The 21,947-nt window shown below is 51.7% G+C and overlaps 1 protein-coding gene across 1 annotated transcript; it reads left to right on the forward strand.

Moving 5' to 3' along the window:
- The first annotated feature begins 4,682 nt into the window (after window positions 1-4,682).
- STRC (stereocilin) lies at window positions 4,683-21,898 on the forward strand. Its single transcript, XM_081548331.1, has 29 exons — window positions 4,683-4,725; window positions 4,985-5,770; window positions 5,860-5,884; window positions 6,881-8,135; window positions 9,354-9,416; window positions 9,502-9,612; window positions 9,784-9,950; window positions 10,338-10,524; window positions 10,662-10,777; window positions 11,044-11,176; window positions 11,550-11,732; window positions 12,030-12,068; window positions 12,232-12,399; window positions 12,531-12,596; window positions 13,109-13,234; window positions 13,516-13,574; window positions 14,363-14,486; window positions 14,600-14,712; window positions 17,034-17,169; window positions 17,569-17,765; window positions 17,953-18,043; window positions 18,261-18,417; window positions 18,949-19,118; window positions 19,761-19,916; window positions 20,519-20,661; window positions 20,849-20,997; window positions 21,226-21,323; window positions 21,405-21,552; window positions 21,746-21,898. The coding sequence occupies exons 1-29, from the start codon at window positions 4,683-4,685 to the stop codon at window positions 21,832-21,834; spliced, it is 5,298 nt and encodes a 1,765-aa protein (XP_081404457.1). The 3' UTR covers window positions 21,835-21,898.
- The last annotated feature ends 49 nt before the right edge of the window (window positions 21,899-21,947 follow it).

Genomic DNA, 21,947 nt, shown 5'->3' on the forward strand with positions numbered 1-21,947 from the left:
CCGGAGTTAGAGATAACAAAAGATTTCCATTTAGTGCAAATAGAAGAAAAGTGGACTGGAGTCAGAAGCCTGGGAAACAGGAACGTTTGAAGGATAGGAGGAGAAAAAGGAGCCAGAAAGAAGTCTGAGAGGAAAAAAAAAAAAGAACTTTGAGAGGGAGACTTCCCTGGTGGTCCCGTGGCTAAGGCTGCACTCTCCCAATGCAGGGAGCCCGGATTTGAGCTCTGGTCAGGGAACTAGATCCCACATGCCACAACTTAGATTCCACATGCTGCAACTAAGGCCTGGTGCAGCCAAATTAGTAAATTACATGTATATATACACACTTACATATAAAAGGAGTTAAAAGAATGAGACAGCAAGCACAGGCCATTCATTTAAGAAGGTTAGGTATAAAAAGCCAGAAGGGGAATCAGTCATCATATAGCTATAATGTGCTTTTGAAATTTTAATGTGTGTATTTAACACTTGTTCAATAGGCCCTGAGGATGGGACCTGAGATTCTATACTTTCTAACATGTCAACAAGTGAAGCCAATTCTGCTGGTCCTCAGACCCTACTCTGAGCAAAACTACTCAAAGATGCTGCTCAGGGAATTCCTGGCAGTTCAGTGGTCAGGACCCCACACACTCACTGCCGAGGGCCCAGGTTCAATCCCTGGGTGGGGAACTAAGATCCTACATTCCACAAGCCCCACAGACGTGACCAAAAAAAATTTTTTCTGACTAAAAATTATTTCAGGGCCTAAAGACCAAGCCCCACTAGCAATGAGTCCATTACTCCTTCAACTCCCTTTCTATCCTTGCCCTGACCTAGTATCCCTGCTATGAGTGAGTAAAAGTCGCTCAGTAGTGTCAGACTCTTTGCGTCCCCATGGACAATACAGTCCAGGCCAGAATACTGGAGTGGGTAGCCTTTCCCTTCTCCAGGGGATCTTCCCAACCCAGGGAGTGAACCCAGGTCTCCCACATTGCAGGCAGATTCTTTACCAGCTGAGCTATCAGGAAAGCCCATCTATAACTATCCTTGAGTCAAGAGATTTAAACTCTATGCCAGGTAACTATGATGGTTCCTCAAGAGCATTTTGGAAGAGAAGTTAGGATTTAGATACTGTTGTGATTGCATATGGTTTGTAATAAGCTTTAATTTTGGACCATAGTTTCCCCGTTTGATCTCCAATTACCCCTCACATCTTCAAATATCAATGGATGGATACATAACTTTGTTTTATCTATGGTGTTTTTATTTTAAACTTTATTTTGTATTGGAGTTATAGCTGATTAGTAATGTGACAGTTTCAGGTGGACAGCATAAGGGCTCAGCCATATATATACATGTATCCATTCTCCCCCAAACTCCCCTTCCCTCCTGTATGATGTTTTTTGTAAGGTGTTTCTGTTTAAATACACCTTACTTAATTATAATATGTTGTTGATTCAGTAGCATTGACCTCTTTCAACAGTACTATAACTCATGCTTGAATAATGTTTATCATATACACGTTTGCTCGTAAGGTGCATCGCAGCTTTCCTGTGCTTAGGAGCACTAAGCTGGGAGACCATTTTAAACAGTGAAACTGCTAACAAAAAGCACAAAAATACTAAAATTGTGGCACTAGATAGACGGTGAAAAGGACGCTAATTTACAGTGTGAGAAGAAGGTAGAGTATCGCCTTGTTTCCCATCCAAGTGCCAACCAGGCCCGGCCCTGCTTAGCTCCCGAGATCAGACGAGATGAAGCACATTCAGGGTAGTATGGACACCAACAAGTACTGCCTTGTTTGACCTCAGCTAGGGATGTACACATCAAGTGACTCAGATTTTTCACCACCCTGCACATGTCTGGGAATGACTGTGAGATTGCCACAGATACTAATTTTGGGATCACAAATAAATTTTAGTGGGCAAAGGAATCCGCAAAGACAGAATTCACAAATAAGAATTGACTCGAAATGCTGCGTGATAAATTGGGGCTAATTGGCCTTATGACACTGCTGCCTCAACATGTGGTTTCCAGGTTACCTCAACAGCATCACTCACTTGCTCTTAAGCTCTTTGGTCATTCACTATCCATTAGCCAAGACTAATCAGCTGACTCCACCTAACTGCAAGAGCTCTGGGGGTTGCTTGGGTCCTTAGTGACCAGTATATATCTATATTTCAGTTATAAAAGGCAAACTGGAAAGCGAGGAAAATGGGACTTCCCTGCAGTCCAGCGGCTAAGACTCCGAGCTTCCACTGGAGGGGCACAGGCTCAATCCCGGGGTTGGTCAGGGAATTAAGATCCCAAATGCATTACAAAGGGAAGCCTGTGTTCTAATCAGAAAGCGCCGTATGGTTGGTTTGGGGAATTGAGGCTGTTTCAGATCTCTCAACTCCCTTGGCTCCTCCCAATATCTCCATTCCAGTTGCCAGATCACAGAGCATAGCAATCACCCCACCAATCTAACCCACTTCACTTAAGCAAAACACATGATTAATTTCCTGCTCTGGATCCCTGTAACTTCAGTTTGTTGGTTCTGGATTTCTCTTACCATTTGCTTATCCGTGGATTGGAACTTGTCTTGCTTTTGTTGAACTTTTACCAGACTATAAGCAGTAACTTGCTTCTATTGAATAAGGCTGATATATTTGCTATAAACCCTAAGCACTTCACCCTCAGTTGGCACATAGTCTGAATCCTTGGCAGCAACAGGACTGCTTAATCTGCTCCATCATCTGGTGGGCTGCCAAGAATTTCCCATTCTGGTTTGAGGAAGTCCTCATTGTTCCCTTCTCTGCTTGACTCAGCTAGTTCCCTACTTGATATAAAGGTCTTTCACTCAAGACACTACCTCTTGGTAACAATTTCTGTATTAATTATGACTCTTTAGCTTCAAATAAAAGAATCATATTGAGCTAGACTAATAATAATAATAGTCACATTTAGTGAATGTTTATTCTGTACAGTGCCTGGCACATGATAAGTAGTTGTTTTTTTTTTTAATGAATGCCAGGCACTGTGCTAAGTACTTTAAATGCCTTATCAAATTTAATACTCATGACAACTCTATACTAGTATTTCTCATTTTGGCAGAAAAGAACACTGTGACACAGAGAGGTTTAGAAACTGCCCAGGACACACTGCCAGTATTTGTGGGAGCCAGGATTTGAATCCAGTCAAGTTATATTTTGCTACCTTATCAGCAAAAGGGAGAATTTATTTTAAGAGGGTTGTTACAGAACGAAGGGCAGAAATTTAAGTGGATCGCAGGATGGGTTGGAAACAGGAGTAGAAAACTGCTGGGAACCCAAGCCGTAGTCTTCCTCTGATTATCCTCTCTGTATTTCAGACTAGATGTAACTTTGATGAGCAAAGAGAAAACATTGGCAGAGTGAGGCAATAGATCATTTCACTGGTTCTAACTTTTTGACTCACTTTGGAAAATCCCAGCACCGCCCTCACCTCCTTTAATTGGCATGGGCCAAGTTATTCCGTTTCTTTGGGCCTCCATTTCCTCCTCCATAAAATGAGAAGTTTTTACCAGAGGATTCCTCAAGTCTTTTCCAGTTCTAAAATTCTCTGATCTTAAGTGAAACTTCTAGGACAGAGGTGCAGTAATAATGGATTTGAACATAAGGATTTGGGCGATAGCATAAAGAAGAGCTCTAAGGAAAGAAGAAGAGAATGTGTTTTGAGTGAAGCCTCAGTGTTAAATTACTCTTGAGAGCTGGTATCAAGTGAAGGCCTTGGGGATATATAAATGGAGGGCAGACAAGCCTTCTCACCCTGACCAGATCAGAGAGATGGATCTCTCTGATCCATGAACAGTGTCTCTTTCTCCCTCTCTCTGTGTGCATACATATGTGTGTGTGAGGAGTAGCCCCCTTGCATTGTAATTTAACCTGGTTTCTTTCTTTCTTTTCTCACCTCAGAATTTTCTAAGGGCTTTCACCTAGGCCACAGGAAGAAGGCCAGAGGACAAATCCAAACCGTGGAGTGACCAAATGAGCAAGTCACTCCTCTCTGGGTCTGTTTTCTTATCCATGGCATGAGAGATTTGGTCTATGTGATCTCTGAAGTCCTGCCCAACTCTTAACATTCTGTGGCTCTGGGTACTGAATCAAGCCTCTCTCTTCCCGAATGCTCCATCCTTGGACCAGACCTTTGTCTTCCTTCCTCTTCTCTGTATGCACCTGACTGCTCAGATCCTTTCTCCTGGCCCCCTTTCTTCCTCAATTCCCTTGAATTCTACTTGCTTTTTAGCTCTCTTGGACCCTCTTTTTTCCCTTATATTTCTGATATTATTGCTTATTTAATGTTTTATATATATATATTTCTGCAGACCCTTCCAGATTACATTCCTGATCTCCAAAACTGCTGCATCTCTATGTCTGCCTCCTCTTATCTGCATCCTGGCTCCTAACTGAGGCTATATCCTCGGCTTCCTCCCAGGTTCCCCTGGGATCCCCTATCACTGGTCCCTCTGACAGGGGCACTCCTTCTCCAAAGCCAAAGGATCAGGTAGTCAGTGGCTCAGGTGACAAACCTGCTGTCAGGTTACAGATATTGTTTCCTGAAAGACCACACTTTGGTGTCAGCGGAGACTTGGGCCGCCTGCCGTGCCCTGTCCTCACCTGGCTCTCCCACACAAGGTAAGAATAACCAGAACTCACCTCTAGTACCTGCACTCTTCTGGAAACATGGCTCTGAGCCTCCGGCCCCTGCTGCTGCTGTCCTGTGCAGGTGAGAGGGACAGTGAGCTGGGCTGAGCATGATGGGGATGGTTGCTGGAAAGAGACTTAAGAATGCAGAGATAACTGGTTAGAGAAAAAAAATAAATGAAGGTTAAGGAATCAGGCCAAGACTTAATGTGGGTTGTTGAAAGGGACCCAGCTCACCATCTTTTGCACTTCGTCCAGGCAGGGACTAGGCTCCAGGCCAGGGCTGAATTTGGGTCCCAGGCTTTTCTCCCCTTGGTGATTTCTGGTTTCTCTCCTTACAGTGACTCTGGTCCCTACTGGGTCTCAGTCCCTGGACTCAGGTCTCTCCCTCCTGAAGTCAGCGCTCTCTGCTCTGGACCAGGCTCCCCAGGGGTCCCTCAGCCGTTCACGGTTCTCTGCCTTCCTCGCCAACATTTCTTCTTCCTTTGAGCCTGGGAGAATGGGGGAGGGACCGGTAGGGGAGCCCCCACCTCTCCAGCCCCCTGCCCTCCGGCTGCATGATTTCTTAGTGACGCTGAGGGGCAGCCCGGACTGGGAGCCAATGCTAGGGCTGCTAGGGGACGTGCTGGCCCTGCTGGGACAGGAGCAGACCCCCCGGGACTTCCTGGGGCACCAGGCAGGTGTGCTGAGTGGACTTGCGGAGGTGCTGCTGGGAGCTTTAGTTCCCGGGGGACCCCCTACCCCTACCCGGCCCTCCTGCACCCGTGATGGGCCCTCTGACTGTGTTCTCGTGGCTGACTGGTTGCCTTCTCTGCTGCTGCTGTTAGAGGGCACGCGCTGGCAGGCCCTGGTGCGGGTACAGCCCAGCGTGGACCCTGTTAACGCCACAGGCCCCGGTGGGAGGGAGCCAGCCCCCCACCTCTTGCAGGGTCTGCTGGGTTTGCTCACCCCAGTGGGGGAGCTGGGCTCTGAGGAGGCTCTTTGGGGGGGTCTGCTGCGCACAGTGGGGGGCCCCCTCTATGCTACTTTCCAGGAGGGGCTGCTCCGCATCACTGACTCCCTGCAGGATGAGGTCTTTTCCATTCTAGGGCAGCCAGAGCCCGATGCCAATGGGCAGTGCCAGGGAGGTGAGTGCCACCAGGTCCGGGGCTGGGCTGTGGCAGGGCCAGCAAGGGTGAGACCGGGGTAGTCCTCTTCCTTTCCCTTTCCCTCCTAGGCAACCTTCAGCAGCTGCTCTTGTGGTGAGTAAGGAGAGAGGAGTTCTGAGAGGTGGGGCCTGGGAAGCCATCGGCCTCCAGGGTGGGAGAGGAAGCTGATGGGAAGGCTGTGGTTTAGTGGTTTGGGAGGGTGACTGTTGGTGGTCAGCACCCCAGCTTCACCTCCTCCTAGCCATGTGACCTTGGGCAGGTTAGAGTCTCATTCAGTGCCTCAGTTTCCCCACTCGTGAACTGTGGGTAATATTAACTGCCTTGGAGTTTTTGCAAGGGATTAAATGAGTTGATACTGTATGTGTAAACCACCTAGAAGAAGTGCATGCATGCCAAGGCGCTTCAGTCACGTCTGACTCTTTGTGACCCTATGGACTGTAGCCCGCCAGGCTCCTCTGTCCATGGGATTCTCCAGGCAAGGATACTGGAGTGGGTTGCCATGCCCTCCTCCAGGGGATCTTCCTGACCCAGGGATCGAACCACATCTCTTATGTCTCCTGCATTGGCAGGCGGGTTCTTTACCATTAGCGCCACCTGGGAAGCCCGTGCCATGGCACATAGTGCTTGATAAATGTTAACTAATAAAGATAGGCTATGGGAAGAGAGGACAAGGTTTGATTCCTCCACCCCTTACTGTTTGGGTACAACAGTACCAGAGCACAGGTGGACATATTCAGTCCCTGGGCAGATTTCCTGATCTGAGGCCAACCAAAGGTTTTATTTAAGCTACCTAAAAGCATGTGCAGAAAGGAGAAAGAAGGGGGCCAAGTGGACAGAAGGGGCTCTGGCTGGGCAACTCCGGGTGACTTTGTGCCTTGGCGGGTGACTTTGTGCCTTGGTGGGACAGATGTCTCTCCCCTCCCCCATTCCAACATTTAAACCAGGAACACCGTCGCTCCCAGGGACCTCACTTTTGGAAAAGCCTATATTTGTCACCCTCCCTGCAGGGCTCTGGGCCAGGGCCAGAAACCTCAAGTGGAGGAAATGCAAACTGACCAGCTGTTTGCCTGCCCCTCCCTCTGCTCCCAGGGGCATCCGGCACAACCTCTCCTGGGATGTCCGGGCACTGGGCTTTCTGTCTGGATTGCCACCCCCGCCCCCTGCCCTCCTCCACTGCCTGAGCACGGGAGTACCTCTGCCTAGGACTTCCCAGCCCTCAGCCCACATCAGCCCTCGCCAGCAGCAGGCCATCTCTGTGGAGGCCCTCTGTGAGAACCTCTCAGGCCCAGCACCACCCTACAGCATCTCCAACTTCTCCATCCACTTGCTCTGCCAGCACGCCAAGCCTGTCACCCCGCAGCCCCCTCCCAGCACCACTGCCATCTGCCAGACAGCTGTGTGGTATGCAGTCTCATGGGCGCCAGGTGCCCAAGGCTGGCTCCAGGCCTGCCATGACCAGTTTCCTGAGCAGTTCCTAGACGCCATCTGTGGCAACCTCTCCTTTTCCACCCTCTCGGGCCCCAACCGCCGTCTGGTAAAGCGGCTCTGTGCCGGCCTGCTCCCACCCCCCACCAGCTGCCCTGAAGGCCTGCCCCCTGTCCCTCTGACCCCAGAGATCTTCTGGGGCTGCTTCTTGGAGAACGAGACTCTGTGGGCCGAGCGGCTCTGTGGGGAAGCGAGTCTGCAGGCTGTGCCCCCCAGCAACCAGGCTTGGGTTCAGCATGTGTGCCAGGGCCCCACCCCAGATGTCACAGCCTTCCCCCCCTGCTACATCGGACCATGTGGGGAACGCTGCCCAGATGGGGGCAGCTTCCTGCTGATGGTCTGTGCCAACGACACCATGTACGAGGCCCTGGTGCCCTCCTGGCCTTGGCTAGCTGGCCAGTGCAGGATAAGTCGCGGGGGCAATGACACCTGCTTCCTGGAGGGGTTACTGGGCCCTCTTCTGCCCTCTCTGCCACCGCTGGGACCATCCCCACTCTGCCTGGCCCCGGGCCCCTTCCTGCTTGGCATGCTGTCCCAGCTGCCACGCTGTCAGTCCTCCGTGCCAGCCCTTGCCCACCCCACACGCCTACACTATCTCCTGCGCCTGCTGACCTTCCTCCTGGGGCCGGGGGCCGGAGGGAACAAGGCCCAGGGGATGCTGGGTCAGGCCCTGATGCTCTCCAGTCTCCCAGACAACTGCTCCTTCTGGGATGCCTTCCGCCCAGAGGGCCGGCGCAGCGTGCTGCGGACGGTCGGGGAGTTCCTGGAACAGGAGGAGCAGCAGCCAACCCTGGGCTTTGATCCCCCTGACAGCTCAAGCCCCGCTTTAAGCAAGATGGAGCTGCTGGCCTGCTTCAGCGTGAGTGATCTGCCAAGGTGAAAGTTCCTGGAGCAGAGGGAAGGGTCTCCACGGGAATTCTCTACGATCTCACTGAGAGGCAGCAGTGCAGTGCAGTGGTTAAGCCTGCAGCTCTGAGTCATCCAGGCTGGGGTTCACATCTTAGTTCTGTGATCAAACCTGGACAAGTTTTCAGCCTCTCTGAACAACGCTTTTGTCATTTATAAACAAATGGTGGAGGGACTTTACTGGCCGTCCAGTGGTTAAGACTCCACGCTTCCATTCCAAGGGCACAGGCTCGACCTCTTGTTGGGGAACTAAGATCCCACATTCATGTGGCACGGCCAAAACAAGTCTCAGATAAAAAAAGGAAAAACAAACAGTGGAGAATAATGGTGTCACTCTTCTTAGGGTGGCTGTAAGGATTACATCAGATGACACCGGCTGTGGGCCTAGTGCTAGTGTGTGATATACAAACAATATGTAATAAATATTATCTCATTATTCTTCCTGACTCTTTGATTCTCCTCCTTTCCGCTCCAGAAAGGAAAGGGATCAAGTTAGAGGGCTCTAATTCTGTCCCTAGAGAGAATTGGAAACTGGCAAAATATAGGAAAATAAGGCAGAAATGAGAAAAATTCAGGGTGATTGCAAATCGGAAGTTTTAGGTTCAACTATGCCACAAGCGTGGTCTTAGCCAATTTACTTTGATTTTCCTGGGCTTTGTTTTCTTCTCTGTAGAGTGAAGGGACTGGAATATGTGAACACCATAGTTCATTCATTGAGTTCCCGTTATAAGTAAAGCACTTTGCTAGATGCTGTGGGGAATGTAAAGAGTCCTTACTCCATGGTAGGGCCCACCTTTCTCAATTCCTGAGACCGGTAAAATGTAATAATTTGGTTCATGTGCATGCGTGCTAAGTCGATTCAGTCCTGTCTGACTCTTTTCGACTCTATGGACTGTAGCTCTCCAGGCTCCTCTGTCCATAGGATTCTCCAGGTAAGAATACTGGAGTAGGTTGCCATGCCCTCCTCCAAATTTAGTTCATATCTCCAAATATTTACTGAGCCATCTATGGCAAAGGCTATAGAAGAAGTTAGAGAATGTGGTCCCTGACCTAAAGGAGACACACACACAGCTTCAGAAGAAGGGCAAGCATCCTAGTGAGTGGACCTGGGGAAGCTGCAGGAGGGGCAGAGGGGACAGCTCTCCTGGCATCTTGTCTGTCTCCCCACCAGCCCGTGCTGTGGGATCTGCTGCAGAGAGAGAAGAGTGTTTGGGCCCTGCAGATTCTAATGCAGGTAACAAATGGGGGGAAGGACATGTGGGCAGGCTGGATGATCTGTGCCCAGTGAGGCCATAACCACCATGACCTCCCGCACCCAGGCATACCTGCACATGCCGCCAGAAAACCTCCAGCAGCTGGTGCTTTCAGCAGACAGGGAGGCTGCTCAGGGCTTCCTGACACTTATGCACCGTTCCTGGGCCCAGCTGCAGGTGGGCATGGAGGGAGAGGGGGACAAGGGTGGCGGGGGAAGTCTAGGCATCAAGAGCACTTGGAACCAGGCGGGCAGCAGGCTTGCTCAAGCAGAAGGAGGAACGCAAGACGGTCCAGGGCCAGGAGAGTGGGCATCTCCAGAGCTGGCATCTGTTCCTGTGCCTCCACAGGTCCCACCATCTGAGGAGCAGGCCCTGGGTCGCCTGACAGCATTGCTGCTGCAGCGGTACCCACGCCTCACCTCCCAGCTCTTCATTGACCTCTCACCACTCATCCCCTTCTTGGCCGTCTCCGACCTGATGCGCTTCCCACCGTCCCTGTTGGCCAATGACAGTGTGTAAGGACTCTGTACTACTCCTCCCGATCCTATCAGGGTCAACCCCACCCACCCAGAGCTGTGCTATGCTTGGTCACTCAGTCATGTCTAAGTCTTTGCAACCCCATGGACTATAAGCCCACCAGGATCCTCTGTCCATGGAGATTCTCCAGGCAAGACTACTGCAGTGGGTTGCCATTCCCTTCTCCAGGAGATCTTCCCAACCCAGAGACTGAACCCAGATCGCCTGCATTGCAGGCAGATTCTTTACCAGCTGAGCCACCAGGGAAGCCCACACACTCAGAACAGCCCCTTCTGTTAAAACTAGGGAGTCCTTCTTGTCCATGACAGTGGGGCTGCACAGAGCCAAGGGACAGGGCAAAGGGGTAAGATCCACTCTCTCCCCAGACTGGCCGCCATCCGGGATTACAGCCCTGGAATGAGGCCTGAACAGAAGGAGGCTCTGGCAAGGCGACTGCTGGCCCCTGAGCTGTTTGGGGAAGTACCCGCCTGGCCCCAGGAACTGCTCTGGGCAGTGCTGCCCCTGCTCCCCCATCTCCCTCTGGAGAACTTTCTGCAGCTCAGTCCTCACCAGGTATGAGAACGATTCATTTATTTGACTAGCCCACTTTTGGCCAGGTGAGATCACAGTCAATGGCCTGTCTCCTAGTGAGCCCCTCCCCACAAGTGTCCCACAGTGATCCCAACACGAGCTGACTGTCCCCACCCCAGATCCAGGCCCTGGAGGACAGCTGGCCAGCGGCAGGTCTTGGGCCAGGACATGCCCGACACGTGCTACGCAGCCTGGTGAACCAGAGTGTCCAGGATGGAGAGGAGCAGGTGCGCAGGTGAGTGGCTGTGGGGCCAGTGATTATGGCCAGAGCGGCGGAGAGGCAGGTACAGCTGCCAGGTTGGGGTGGAGGTCCCAGGAGGGAAGGGGCAAGAGAGGAGGCAATAGCCTCGGGGCAGCATAGGGCCCTAGGAGAGAGGCCTGTTTGTGGCATCCACGTTTCCTAGTTTAGCGGTCAGAGTGCTCGTTCCCTGTACCCACACAGTCCCTGCCCTAGTAGCAGCCTCAGTGACCGCATGAAGGCCAGCTTCATGCCCTCCTCAGGCTGGGGCCCCTCGCCTGTTTCCTGACCCCCGAGGAGCTGCAGAGCCTGGTACCCCTGAATGATCCAATGGGGCCGGTAGAACGGGGGCTGCTGGAATGTGCAGCCAACGGGACCCTCAGCCCACAAGGACGGGTGAGCCCCTTGTCCCAGGCCCTCAAGAACTCCAGGCTTTCCGTTGGGGGTGGTCCATGCGGAGGACATGCCTAATCATCTCAACTAAGCTGGAGCACAGTTGGAGCCAGCCCTCATCTCACTGCATCCACCTTCGTTCTTAATCTCCTTACTCCATGGCCATGCTTACCTGTTACCCCTCTTCCTGACTCTACTCCATCTGGTCCACAACATCTCCAGCATTTCCTTTGATGACCTGAACCCAGTCTGCTCCTGTCCTATCCCTGGTTCCAACCCACAGCCCAGGCCCTGGAATATCCAGATGTGGGATTAGAGAGGAGGCTTTAGGTTCGCCTGTCCTTTCTCTCCAGTCCCAAACCTTCTTTGGTTACAGGTAGCCTATGAACTTCTGGGGGTGCTTCGCTCGTCCGGAGGAGCGGTGCTGAGCCCCCGGGAGCTCCGGGTCTGGGCTCCTCTCTTCCCTCAACTGGGCCTCCGCTTCCTGCAGGAGCTGTCAGAGCCGCAGCTGAGGGCCATGCTTCCCGCCCTGCGAGGAGCCAGGGTCACCCCTGCCCAGGTGGGCCTATCCCACTCCCTGGCTTCTGTCTTCCATCCCCCGGCACCTCAGTCAAGACAGTTACATTCAAGGAGGCCGTTGCCCAAACCGCCCCCCCACCCGAAGCCTCCTTTTCCTCTGTCTCAAGAAGAATGCCCTCATCCCTCTTCCTCAGATGAAGAAGAGTCCAGAGCTGGGGTGGTCACGGGAGTGGTGGAGAGGGAGCTGGGAGTTTGGGAGGTTGGGCCCTAGGGACCTGTTCGGGGACCCAGCTGCCAGGGCCTCAGCGCTGTTGTTTCCTGTCCCCTCCCGCCTTAGGCTGTCCTGCTGCTTGGACGGCTCCTCCCGAGGCGTGATGTGAGTGGCAGCAACTTTTCCACACGGCCCGAGCTCTCCGACCCCCTCCTCCCTGGCTCCCTCTCAGCTGCCCTCACCCCTGCTGCCTCTCTCTACTGTGATTGTCCCCTTCCCTGCGACCTGGCCCGTTTTCTTCAGGCCTCTTGTCTCTCTTGCTCCCCAGCTGTCCTTGGAGGAACTCTGCTCCTTGCACCCTCTGCTTCCAGGCCTCAGCTCCCAGACGCTCCAGGCCATCCCTAGGCGAGTTCTGCTGAGGGCCTGTCCCTGCCTGGCCCCTGAACTGGCGCGCCTCTCAGCCTGCCAGACCGCTGCGCTGCTGCAGACCTTCAGGGTACGAGAGCAGCAGGGAGACGACAGACCAGGCAGGAGGGCTCTGGTTGGGAGGGGTCATCTTCCCCGTGGCCAGGGAAGGACCCCCAAACCGCCCCACTTTTTACACACACACAGCCAATTCTCATGCAGGTGAAAGATGGCGTTAAAAATACGGGTGCAGCAGGAGCTGGTGCAGCTGTGTGTATCCCTGGACAGGTATGTGTGTGTGTGTGTGTGTGTGTGTGTGTGTGTGTGTGTGTGTGTGTGGTTTTTGCCAACTAAGCTCCTCTCTCAGTCCCAGGGCTGTCTCACATGGCTGGCACTGCCTCACTTTCTCCCCATGCAAGTGGCCTGAGAGTCTACATTAGCTCTGTGCCCTCTAAGACCTTAGCAGCTCTCCCAGTCCGATGCAGGACGACATAATGTCCTAGAACGTCAAAGCCCTGAGGGTCTGAGGAATCCTCCAGGCCAGTCACCCTGCTTTCAGACAAAGAGACTGAGGCTCAGAGCAACTAAGGGAGTTTAGTCCATCAGGTGCCTAGATGGCAGGGACCCTTGACCACAACTGCGAGGGGTCTAGAGTGTGCCCTGCTGAGGTGGCACCTGCCACTCCACCCTTCTCCTAGTTTCAGGTCCCCTCCTGCCACTGTAGTCCCCCTTCTTCCCTGAGGCTTGAGTCCAGACGCTCTCACCTATCACTACACTGCTACGCTTCACTCCTCCGACAGCCCATCCCCACCTCCTGGCCAGATTGCCTGCTGCCTCTGCTCCCACTAAAGCTGCTACAGCTGGACTCTGCTGCTCTGCTGGCGGACCGAAGGCGCTATCGAGAGCTGCCCTGGTCTGAGCAGCAGGTGATTCTTCCCACTAGCCTAGAACTCCCTTCTCTCAACAGTTTCCACCTCCTTCACCCATCCCTCAGCCCTAGGTTGGGCACCTTACTCCCAGCAGCCCTTAGGATGATTTTCCCTCCTCCCCTTTCCCCCTATTTGTCTCTTTCTCAGGGCGTGAGCGCTGGGGAGAGTAGGAGGCTGGTGGGACCCACAGGGTGGAGTGGCAGCCCCAGGTCCAAGGCATCCTAGGTCCCTGGGCAATATCTCTGCTGGAAAGCGGCTCCTCTTTCTTTCTCTTGTAGGCACAGTTTCTCTGGAAGAAGATGCAAGTGCCCACTAACCTGACCCTCAGGAATCTGCAGTGAGTAACTTGTATTGAGATGTGAGTTTAATTCAGCTAACATTTTTTTGAGTGCGTACCATGTGCTAGGCACCATGTGATATCCGGGGGTGGGGGTGGGGGTGGGAGGTGTATGAGGATTAGTGACCTGTAGATCAGCCTGTGGGTCTTCTCTGGGCTCCTCCTCCCCTGACCCTCCTGCCCTTCTAGAGCACAGCATCCATCCTGAGTGGATCTCAGGGATTTTCAGAAGACCCAGATTCAGGTCCTAGCCCTGTCACCTCTTCGTGATCTTGGGCAAGATGTTCAACCTCTCTAAGCCTCATTTTTCCCTTCTTTAGAATAAGTATTGAAATGTTACCAACCTCATAGGTAGTTGTAGAGATTAAACAAGATAAGGCATATAAGGTACTTAACACAGTGCCTGGCCCAGTGTAAGCTTCTGATAGATATTTGCTGATTAACCCCTCAGAGCCACTGACCAAGCAGGAATTAACAGAAGCAAGGATCACCTTACCTCCACTCCCAGCAAAAGACCCATGGGCTTCTGAAGATGTGGTTCTAGCCTCAGTTGACCACGTTTCTAGTAGGATGATGTTGGATTGTCACTTGACCTCTGTAAATCTTTATTTTCTTCTCTAATAAACAGTAATGATGTGGGAGACCAGTGAGAATACCTATGGAAAAAATATTTCTCAAACTGCAAATTACCGTAAATGAACATCTGTCCTTGTGTTGAGAATGTTGGTATAAGGAGCAGACAGGCTGTGGCATGTGTTGAATGAGCATGTGCCTACTCATACCTACAGGGCTCTGGGTACGCTGGCAGGGGGCATGTCCTGTGAGTTTCTGCAGCAGATCAACTCGATGTCAGACTTCCTTGAAGTGGTACACATGATCTATCAACTGCCCACTGGGGTCCGAGGGAGCCTGGTGAGACGGGTGCTTGGGCATTAGTGGGAGCAGGGAGGCAGGAACCCCGGGTAGAGAACTGAGGTTCGGTGTTCAGCTCTGTCCTGAACCTGGCTCCCTACTCTATCCCACAGAGGACCTGTATCTGGGCAGAGCTGCAGCGGAGGATGGCAATGCCAGAGCCAGAGCTGGCAACCCCGGGGCCAGAGCTGAGTGGGCTGGACACCAAGCTCCTCCTGGACTTACCGTAAGGCTACGACTGGAGATACTGGATTCTCAGAAGGCTCAGCCTGGGGTGGAAGATCTGCCCTTAGGAAACACGCCAGAGGTGGTGCTTTTCTATCTGGTTGTTCCCTGACATCAGTTACAGCCTAAAGTGAAGGATGCTATTCAAAGATGCCCTAGGTGTTGACTGGCTCCCCCAACAAGACCCCCAAAATGGGGCAGCTGAAGGTGGCAATATTGTGACATGACCTGCCAAGCAGTCTTAATATAACCTAGGCCCTGTTAATAGTGGCAGAATATGTAAAATGAAGGAAGTGAGAGTTCCCTGGTGGCTTAGTGGTTAGGATTCTGGGCTTTTATTGCCATGGCCTGGGTTCAGTCCTTGGTTGGGGAAATGAGATCCCACAAGCTGTGTGGGGTAGCCAAAAAAGTAATTAAAATTAAATATATAAAATGAGGGAAGTAATGGTTCAATCCTGCCCCCACAGGACTGTAGTCTCCTTAGGGCACTGTGTTCTCAGTATGTTAGAGAAGTAGATAAAGAGAAAATGTATGAAACATGTGCTGCTGCTGCTGCTGCTGTCGCTTCAGTCGTGTCCTACCCTGGAACATGTGATATATGTGTTTAAATACCCCAGGAGCCATCAAATAGAAAATAGATTGGCATGTTTCTGAATGGCCCCATTGGGCAGGACTAACACCAATGAATGAAAATCAGAGTTTTGCACAATATGAGGAAGATTGTGGTGGTGAGTTCTGGCCGTTGAGCTAGTCAAGCCTAGTGTGGATGGCCCGCAGCAGGAATGTTACAGAGCAGATTGAAGTATGGGTGAGGAGAGAGACAACTGATGAGCCCAAGACTCCTCCTAAACTAGAGACTCGGAGTTTATGAGTATCTTACTCACAGGCTTTTTTCCCCACATCATCCCCATCCCCACCCATTACCAACTGAACTTTAAGTCAGAGCAGGAAAAGGCTGGAGTCAGTCTTTCTGGGAAGGAGCTGACTTTATCCTTACATTTTTAAAGGTCTTTCCACAGATTTGGGCTTTTTTACTACTTGGCCCAGTTTCAGACTTGGCAACCTTAGGTAGAGTATAGAGTATCACTCTGATTTTTCTGCAAAACGACTTTTTAAAAATGCCATTCAAATCCGTTTTTGAAAGAGAGATGAGGAAATACCTCTTGGTGGTGGTGGTGGTCACTAAGTCATGTCTGACTCTTGTAACCCCATGGACTGTATAGTCTGCCAGGCTCCTTTGTCCATTGGATTCTCCAGGCAAGAGTACTGGAGTGGGTTGCCATTTCCTTCTCCAAAATACCTCTTACCCCTAGGTTTTGCCGTGAAAATCAAATGAGATAACACCTAAAAGAACTTTGGTGCATGAGCGCTAAGTCGCTTCAGTCATGTCTGACTCTTTGCAACCCTGTGGACTGTAGCCTGCCAGACTCCTCTGTCCATGGAATTCTCCAGGCAAGAATGCTGAAATGGGTTGCCATGTCCTCCTCCAGGGTCAATTGTATAGTACTATACAAATCAGAGAGGACCTTCTCACAATAAATGGAGGAAGAGTAGTCCTGTGGGAAATAGGAATTGAGAGTAAGACCCCACCATTTGGTCTCTGTGAACCTGTTTTAATTTTTTATTTTATTTATTTATTTAAAATTAAATTAAAAAAAATTTTTTTTTCACTGTCTTGGGTCCTCATTTTGGCTCATGGCCTGTGGGATCTTAGTTCCCTGACCAGAGATTGAACCCACATCCCCTGCATTGGAAGGTGGATTCTTCTTTTCTAATTAATTAATTTGGCAGTGTTGGGTCTCAGTTGCAGCACTCGAGACCTTCAATGGGTCAAGTGGAATCTTTCTTTGTGGTGCACGGACCCTCTAGTTGTCATTCTCAGGCTCCAGAACACATGAGCTCAGTAGTTGCTCCGTGGCATTATCTTAGTTCCTCGATCAGAGATCACACTCACGTCCTCTGTGTCACAAGATGGATTCTTAACCACTGGACCACCAGGAAAGCCCATGTGAACCTATTTTTTAATCCATAAAATGGGGGAGGGGATTTAATGATACTTAACATTTGGGCTTTTTGATTCTATTAGATGAGGTAGGATTGTTCGTCATTTCTTCTCAAGAAGACTGGAAATAGGTCTCTCCCGTTGTTCTCTCCCTGTAAGCACTGTGATGGAAATTGGATCTGGGTCTGTTAAATATCAGTTCCTATCCAGGGCCACAGGGTTTGGTCTGGTGTTACCTCTTGTCTGGGGAATGGGGCATTCTGTGGTTCCCTTCTCAACTTGGCTCAATTCCAAGTCCCCCTGTTGTCAAATTGCTACAGAGTCCAGCTGATGGATAGATTGTCCAATGAATCCATCATGTTAGTGGTGGATCTGGTACGAGGCGCTCCAGAGCAGCTGCTGGCCCTGACCCCACTCCACCGGGCAGCCCTGGCAGAGCGGGCACTACAAAAGCTGGTAAGAGTCCCCCCATCAGACTCAGAACTGTGGCCTGGGCCATTGTCACCACTCAGACAATGCTCTGTCTTCTAGGCCCAGACTCAAATGTTTGCTACCAGGCAGGTTTTTGTCTACAGGGCCCTAGATATACCTCTGGGTTCCATTCATTGATAGTCTGCTTCATGTTTCTTGTCCATATCCCTTGGAGTATTAGAAATTCCTTAGATTCCACCTCCCAGTCTTCCCACCTGCTCCCGTTTGGGCTCATAGCTTAGAAAAGTGGACAGTGGCAATAAGCTTCATAGGATCTTGGATCGGGAGCTAGAGGGAGACAGGTCAGAGGTCTTTGTGTCTTGATCAAAGAGACTGGTCCTCTGAGTCAGAGGTGTGTCGTCCCAAGGTCTGATCCCCCTCCAGGCCCCAAAGGAGACAACAGTGTCAAGGGAAGTGCTGGAGACCCTGGGGCCCCTGGTTGGATTCCTGGGCATAGAGAGCACACGGCGGATCCCCCTGCAAATCCTGCTGGCCCACCTCAGTCAGCTGCAAGGCTTCTGTCTCGGAAGGCCATTTGCCACAGAGCTGGGATGGCTGCTGCTGCAGGAGCCTGTTCTTGGGTATGGGCCTCTGGAAAGTCCAGATTCTAACTCACCCTGCACCCACCCTCTCAACCACCCTCCTCAGCGGCAGCCCATTCAATACGCCTGAGGCCCTTGGAGCCCTGAGTGCCCAGTCTCAGCATGTCTTTCCTCTTCCTTCTCCTCACAGTCAATTCAGCATCCTGATCTTCTTTCTGTCCCTCAGGAAACCAGAGTTATGGAGCCGGGATGAAGTCGAGCAAGCAGGACGCCTAGTATTCACTCTGTCTCCCGAGGCTATTTCCTTGATCCCCAGGGTAAGGTGAAGGAACACAGGAGGGAGTGAGAGCAGAGAGGGGGCTGTGGAGCTAGTTCTGAGGGGGGCGGCTAAGGCCAAGGAAGTTGAGGGCAAAGGATGTGAAGCCCGAATCGAGGGGAGGCTGCTGAAAAGAGACAGGACTTCGGAATTAGAGCTGTAGCAGCTGCTCCTGATGTGCCGGGCTCTGCCCACCCTCCCTCCACCTTCTCTCCCAGGAGGCCTTGGGCCCAGAGACCCTGGAGCGACTCCTGGAGAAACAGCAGAGCTGGGAGCAGAGCAGAGCTGGACAGCTGTGTGCGGGGCCACAGCTCGCTCCCAAGAAAGCAGCGCTGGTAGCTGGGCTTGTGCGGCCTGCTGCAGAGAACCTCCCAGGTGAGACTGCCCGGATGCCCATACATCCAGCAAGGGGTACAGGAAGAAGTATCCAACCACGCAATCAGTCTTGTGCCCCCTTTGAGCAGATTTGTACAACATCATTCCAGGCTGGGGTTTTCTAATCTATAAAGCCCAGAGCAGTGAGGGATGATCTTCAAGGAGTCTTCCAGTTGTAGGGTTCTATTGCTCTGTGAATTTATCACTCATTACATTTTTAGCCCAGGACTCCTCTTTCCCTGCTCTCTTAGCCCTGTTAACAGTTAGCTCGGCTCTAGGCTTAGACAAGTGTGGCGCTCTCTGCTGGGAAGATGCTTAGGATGGAGGAAGGTGACACTGTGGGGCTAGGAACCTGGGTTTCAACCTGGATCAGCCACTCAGTCCCTGGGCAAGCTCTTCAGTCTTCCATCTATACAAAGATAGAGGAGGCCCCCACCCACCATGGCCCCCACCCTTCATGCCCCTGGACCTGACCACTCTGGGCATCCTTTAATACTACACTGACTCCTTGACCCTGCCTTCCTCCTTTAGAACCTGTGCCAAACTGTGCAGATGTACGAGGAACATTCCCATCAGCCTGGTCTGCAACCCAGATCGCAGAGATGGAACTCTTGGACTTTGAGGACTGCCTCGGACTATTTGCAGGAGACCCAGGACTTGGGCCTGAGGAACTCCGGGCAGCAATGGGCAAGGCAAAACAGGTTAGTGATGGGGAGTACAGTCAGGGTTGGAGGTTGAATATAGGAAGCTGGTTGGGTGTGGTATGGGACACATGGAAACGGATAGCTGTGTGAGAGATGGGGGACATAGGACATAAAAGAATTAGAGGGTTTGGATCCTGAGTAGGAAGTCAGAGGGGATGGATACTGAGGACAGGAAGCTAGTGAAATGAGTAGAGGGACTAGAAGTTGTTACCAACAATAGCAGGTATCAAAATCATCTGGGGAAAAAAATTATTAAAAAAAGAATCATCTGGGGAGCAGGTGTTTGAAATGCTTAAGGATCCCATTGTAGACTTACTGAAGAAAGATCCTCTGAGGATCAGGTCTGGGCATCTGTATCTTGCCCCTGCCACCCCCACCCCGTGTCTGGTGCACATTGGAACTTGTGGACTAGAATCTGCTATTCTTTCCTACTGAGACTCTAGAGTCTTTCAATAACACCTTAGTTAGAGGAACCTTCATGCAGTCCTCTCATTTTACAGTTGAAGAAACTAAAGACCCAGAGAAAGAAAGGAATTTGCTTCCAGTTACACAGTTCAGGTCCGAGGCAAGACTGACCCTCGGCATTCTGACTCCTAATTCAATGCTTTTCCCATTCACACCATTCCTCTCTTTCTCCAGTTGTGGGGTCCCCCCCGAGGATTCCGTCCTGAGCAGATCCTGCAGCTGGGTCGGCTTTTAATAGGTCTAAGAGAGCGGGAACTCCAGGAGCTGAGCCTGGTGGACTGGGGCGTGCTGAGCACCCTGGGGCAGATAGATGGCTGGAGCTCCAGCCAGGTAACATCTTCCTCCTCTCTACCACCTTCTGAATGCCTCCAGGCCATCTAAAACCCAAGGAATTTCTTTCCTGTGACAAAACCTGGCCATGCTTTCTATCTTTTCTTAATACTCCACACTAGTAGGAAGTTAGAGCAGTGATTTATTCACTGAGGCCCTGGACACATAATACTTCCTCCTACCTCCTTTCCCTTTGGCCTTCTCTTTTCCTGTCCTCTTTTTTTTGGATCCTCAACCTTCCCCATGGCTGTTGGCTCTTCAGGCTACCCTGGTGGCTTAGAAGGTGAAGAATCTGCCTGCAGTGCAGGAGACCTGGGTTCGATCCCTGGGTTGGGAAGATCCTCTGGAGGAGGGCATGGCAACCCACTCCAGTATTCTTGCCTGGAGAATTCCCATGGACAGAGAAGCCTGGAGGGTTACAGTCTGTGGGGTCACAAAGAGTCGGACACGACTGAGCGACTAAGCACAGCACAGCATTGGCTCTTCAGGTCTTACTAAGAAAAAATCCAGTAGCACTTGTCCCTTCCCTAAGCAGCTAGTTCCCCATCCATGAATTCCTCATGACTTCTCTCCTTATCCTGTGACCTCCACCCCAACCCCAGCTCCGGGTGGTGGTCTCCAGTTTCCTGCGGCAGAGTGGTCAGCACGTGAGCCACCTGGATTTCCTCCACCTGACTGCACTGGGCTACGCACTCTGTGGACTTCGGCCTGAGCAGCTACAGCACATCAGCAGTTGGGAGTTTAGGTCACGTGTAGAGGAGGGTGTGGGCGGTGGTCCTGTGGGGAAGGTGGGCTCACTGGGGAAGGATCATGCGGGAGTGATCCCATGGAGGAAGTGATCTCACTTGAAGTCATTGCTACCACCAACTCATGACCACTGACCTTGTCAGCGTGGCTAAATCCTCCTCCCTTCTCTTCCCACTCTTCCACAGCCAAGCAGCTCTCTTCCTGGGCAACCTGCATCTCCCATGTTCTGAAGAGCAACTGGAGGTTCTGGCCCAGCTCCTGGTGCTGCCTGGTGGCTTTGGTCCAGTCAGTAACTGGGGGCCTGAGATCTTCACTGAAATTGGCACAATAGCAGGTATAGGGAGACTGGGCCACCGCTGGGGCGGGGTGGCAGGGGCCAATTTCCACATCGTGAACAGACTGGGTGGAGGACTGCTCTGGAATCTTAAGGTGGGAGTCTAAGGCACCTAGGTAAGAGGTTAGAGATGTGCTGGGGAAGGTCTGAGGAAGAGTATTTTGGGAGTAGTTAGAGAAGGGCCAGTGTATGATAACATCTGGAGGCCCATCCCACTTGCCTTGACAGCTGGAATCCCAGACCTGGCTCTCTCCGCACTGCTGCGAGGACAGATCCAGGGCCTTACCCCTCTGGCCATTTCTGTCATCCCTGCTCCTAAATTTGCTGTAAGCGCTGATGGGGTGGGGTCTGAGGTGACCTCAGAAGAGGGCCACAATGGAGGTCCTGATGCCTGCTCCCATTCCCAGGTGGTGTTCAGCCCCACCCAGCTATCTAGTCTCACCAGTGTTCAGGCCGTGGCTGTCACTCCTGAGCAAATGGCCTTTCTGAGTCCCGAGCAGCGACGAGCAGTTGCATGGGCCCAGTATGAGGGAATGGAGAACCTGGAGCAGGAAGGTGAGTTCCTAACTGCACAGACTGACTCCCCAACTCCTGACCCAGAATCAGAACCCTAACTCAGGGTTAGGGCTCACAGAACCCCTCTGGGAGATCTGAGAGTGAAGGGGTCTACAGGCAAATAGTCTCCAAGTATCAGTGGCTCCTGGGGAGCAGAGTTGTGATATTCCTTCCATTCTCTGTCTCATTACAGGTCGAAGCACAGCCTGGGGTCTCCAGGACGGGTCACAACCCTTCTGGGCCCTGGCACTGACCATCTGCTTCCTTGGCAATCTGCTATGAGCCTGTCTCTGCAGTTAGAGATTTTTTGGGAAAGACGTTTGAAATAAAATGAATAAAGTGCAAATGGAAGTGCAATTTAATTATCCTAGGAAGCTGATGAAATATGGGTAGAA

This window comes from Giraffa tippelskirchi, chromosome 12 (genome assembly GCF_054371585.1).
Source record: "Giraffa tippelskirchi isolate mGirTip1 chromosome 12, T2T-mGirTip1v1.2.pri, whole genome shotgun sequence".
NCBI lineage: Eukaryota > Metazoa > Chordata > Mammalia > Artiodactyla > Giraffidae > Giraffa > Giraffa tippelskirchi.

Coding starts and splice junctions, on each gene's coding strand:
- STRC (XM_081548331.1), top strand. CDS start 4,683: ATGGCTCTGAGCCTCCGGCCCCTGCTGCTGCTGTCCTGTGCAG. Junction 9,417..9,501: donor CCCTGCAGATTCTAATGCAG/GTAACAAATGGG, acceptor TCCCGCACCCAG/GCATACCTGCACATGCCGCC. Junction 11,177..11,549: donor CCCTCAGCCCACAAGGACGG/GTGAGCCCCTTG, acceptor CTTTGGTTACAG/GTAGCCTATGAACTTCTGGG.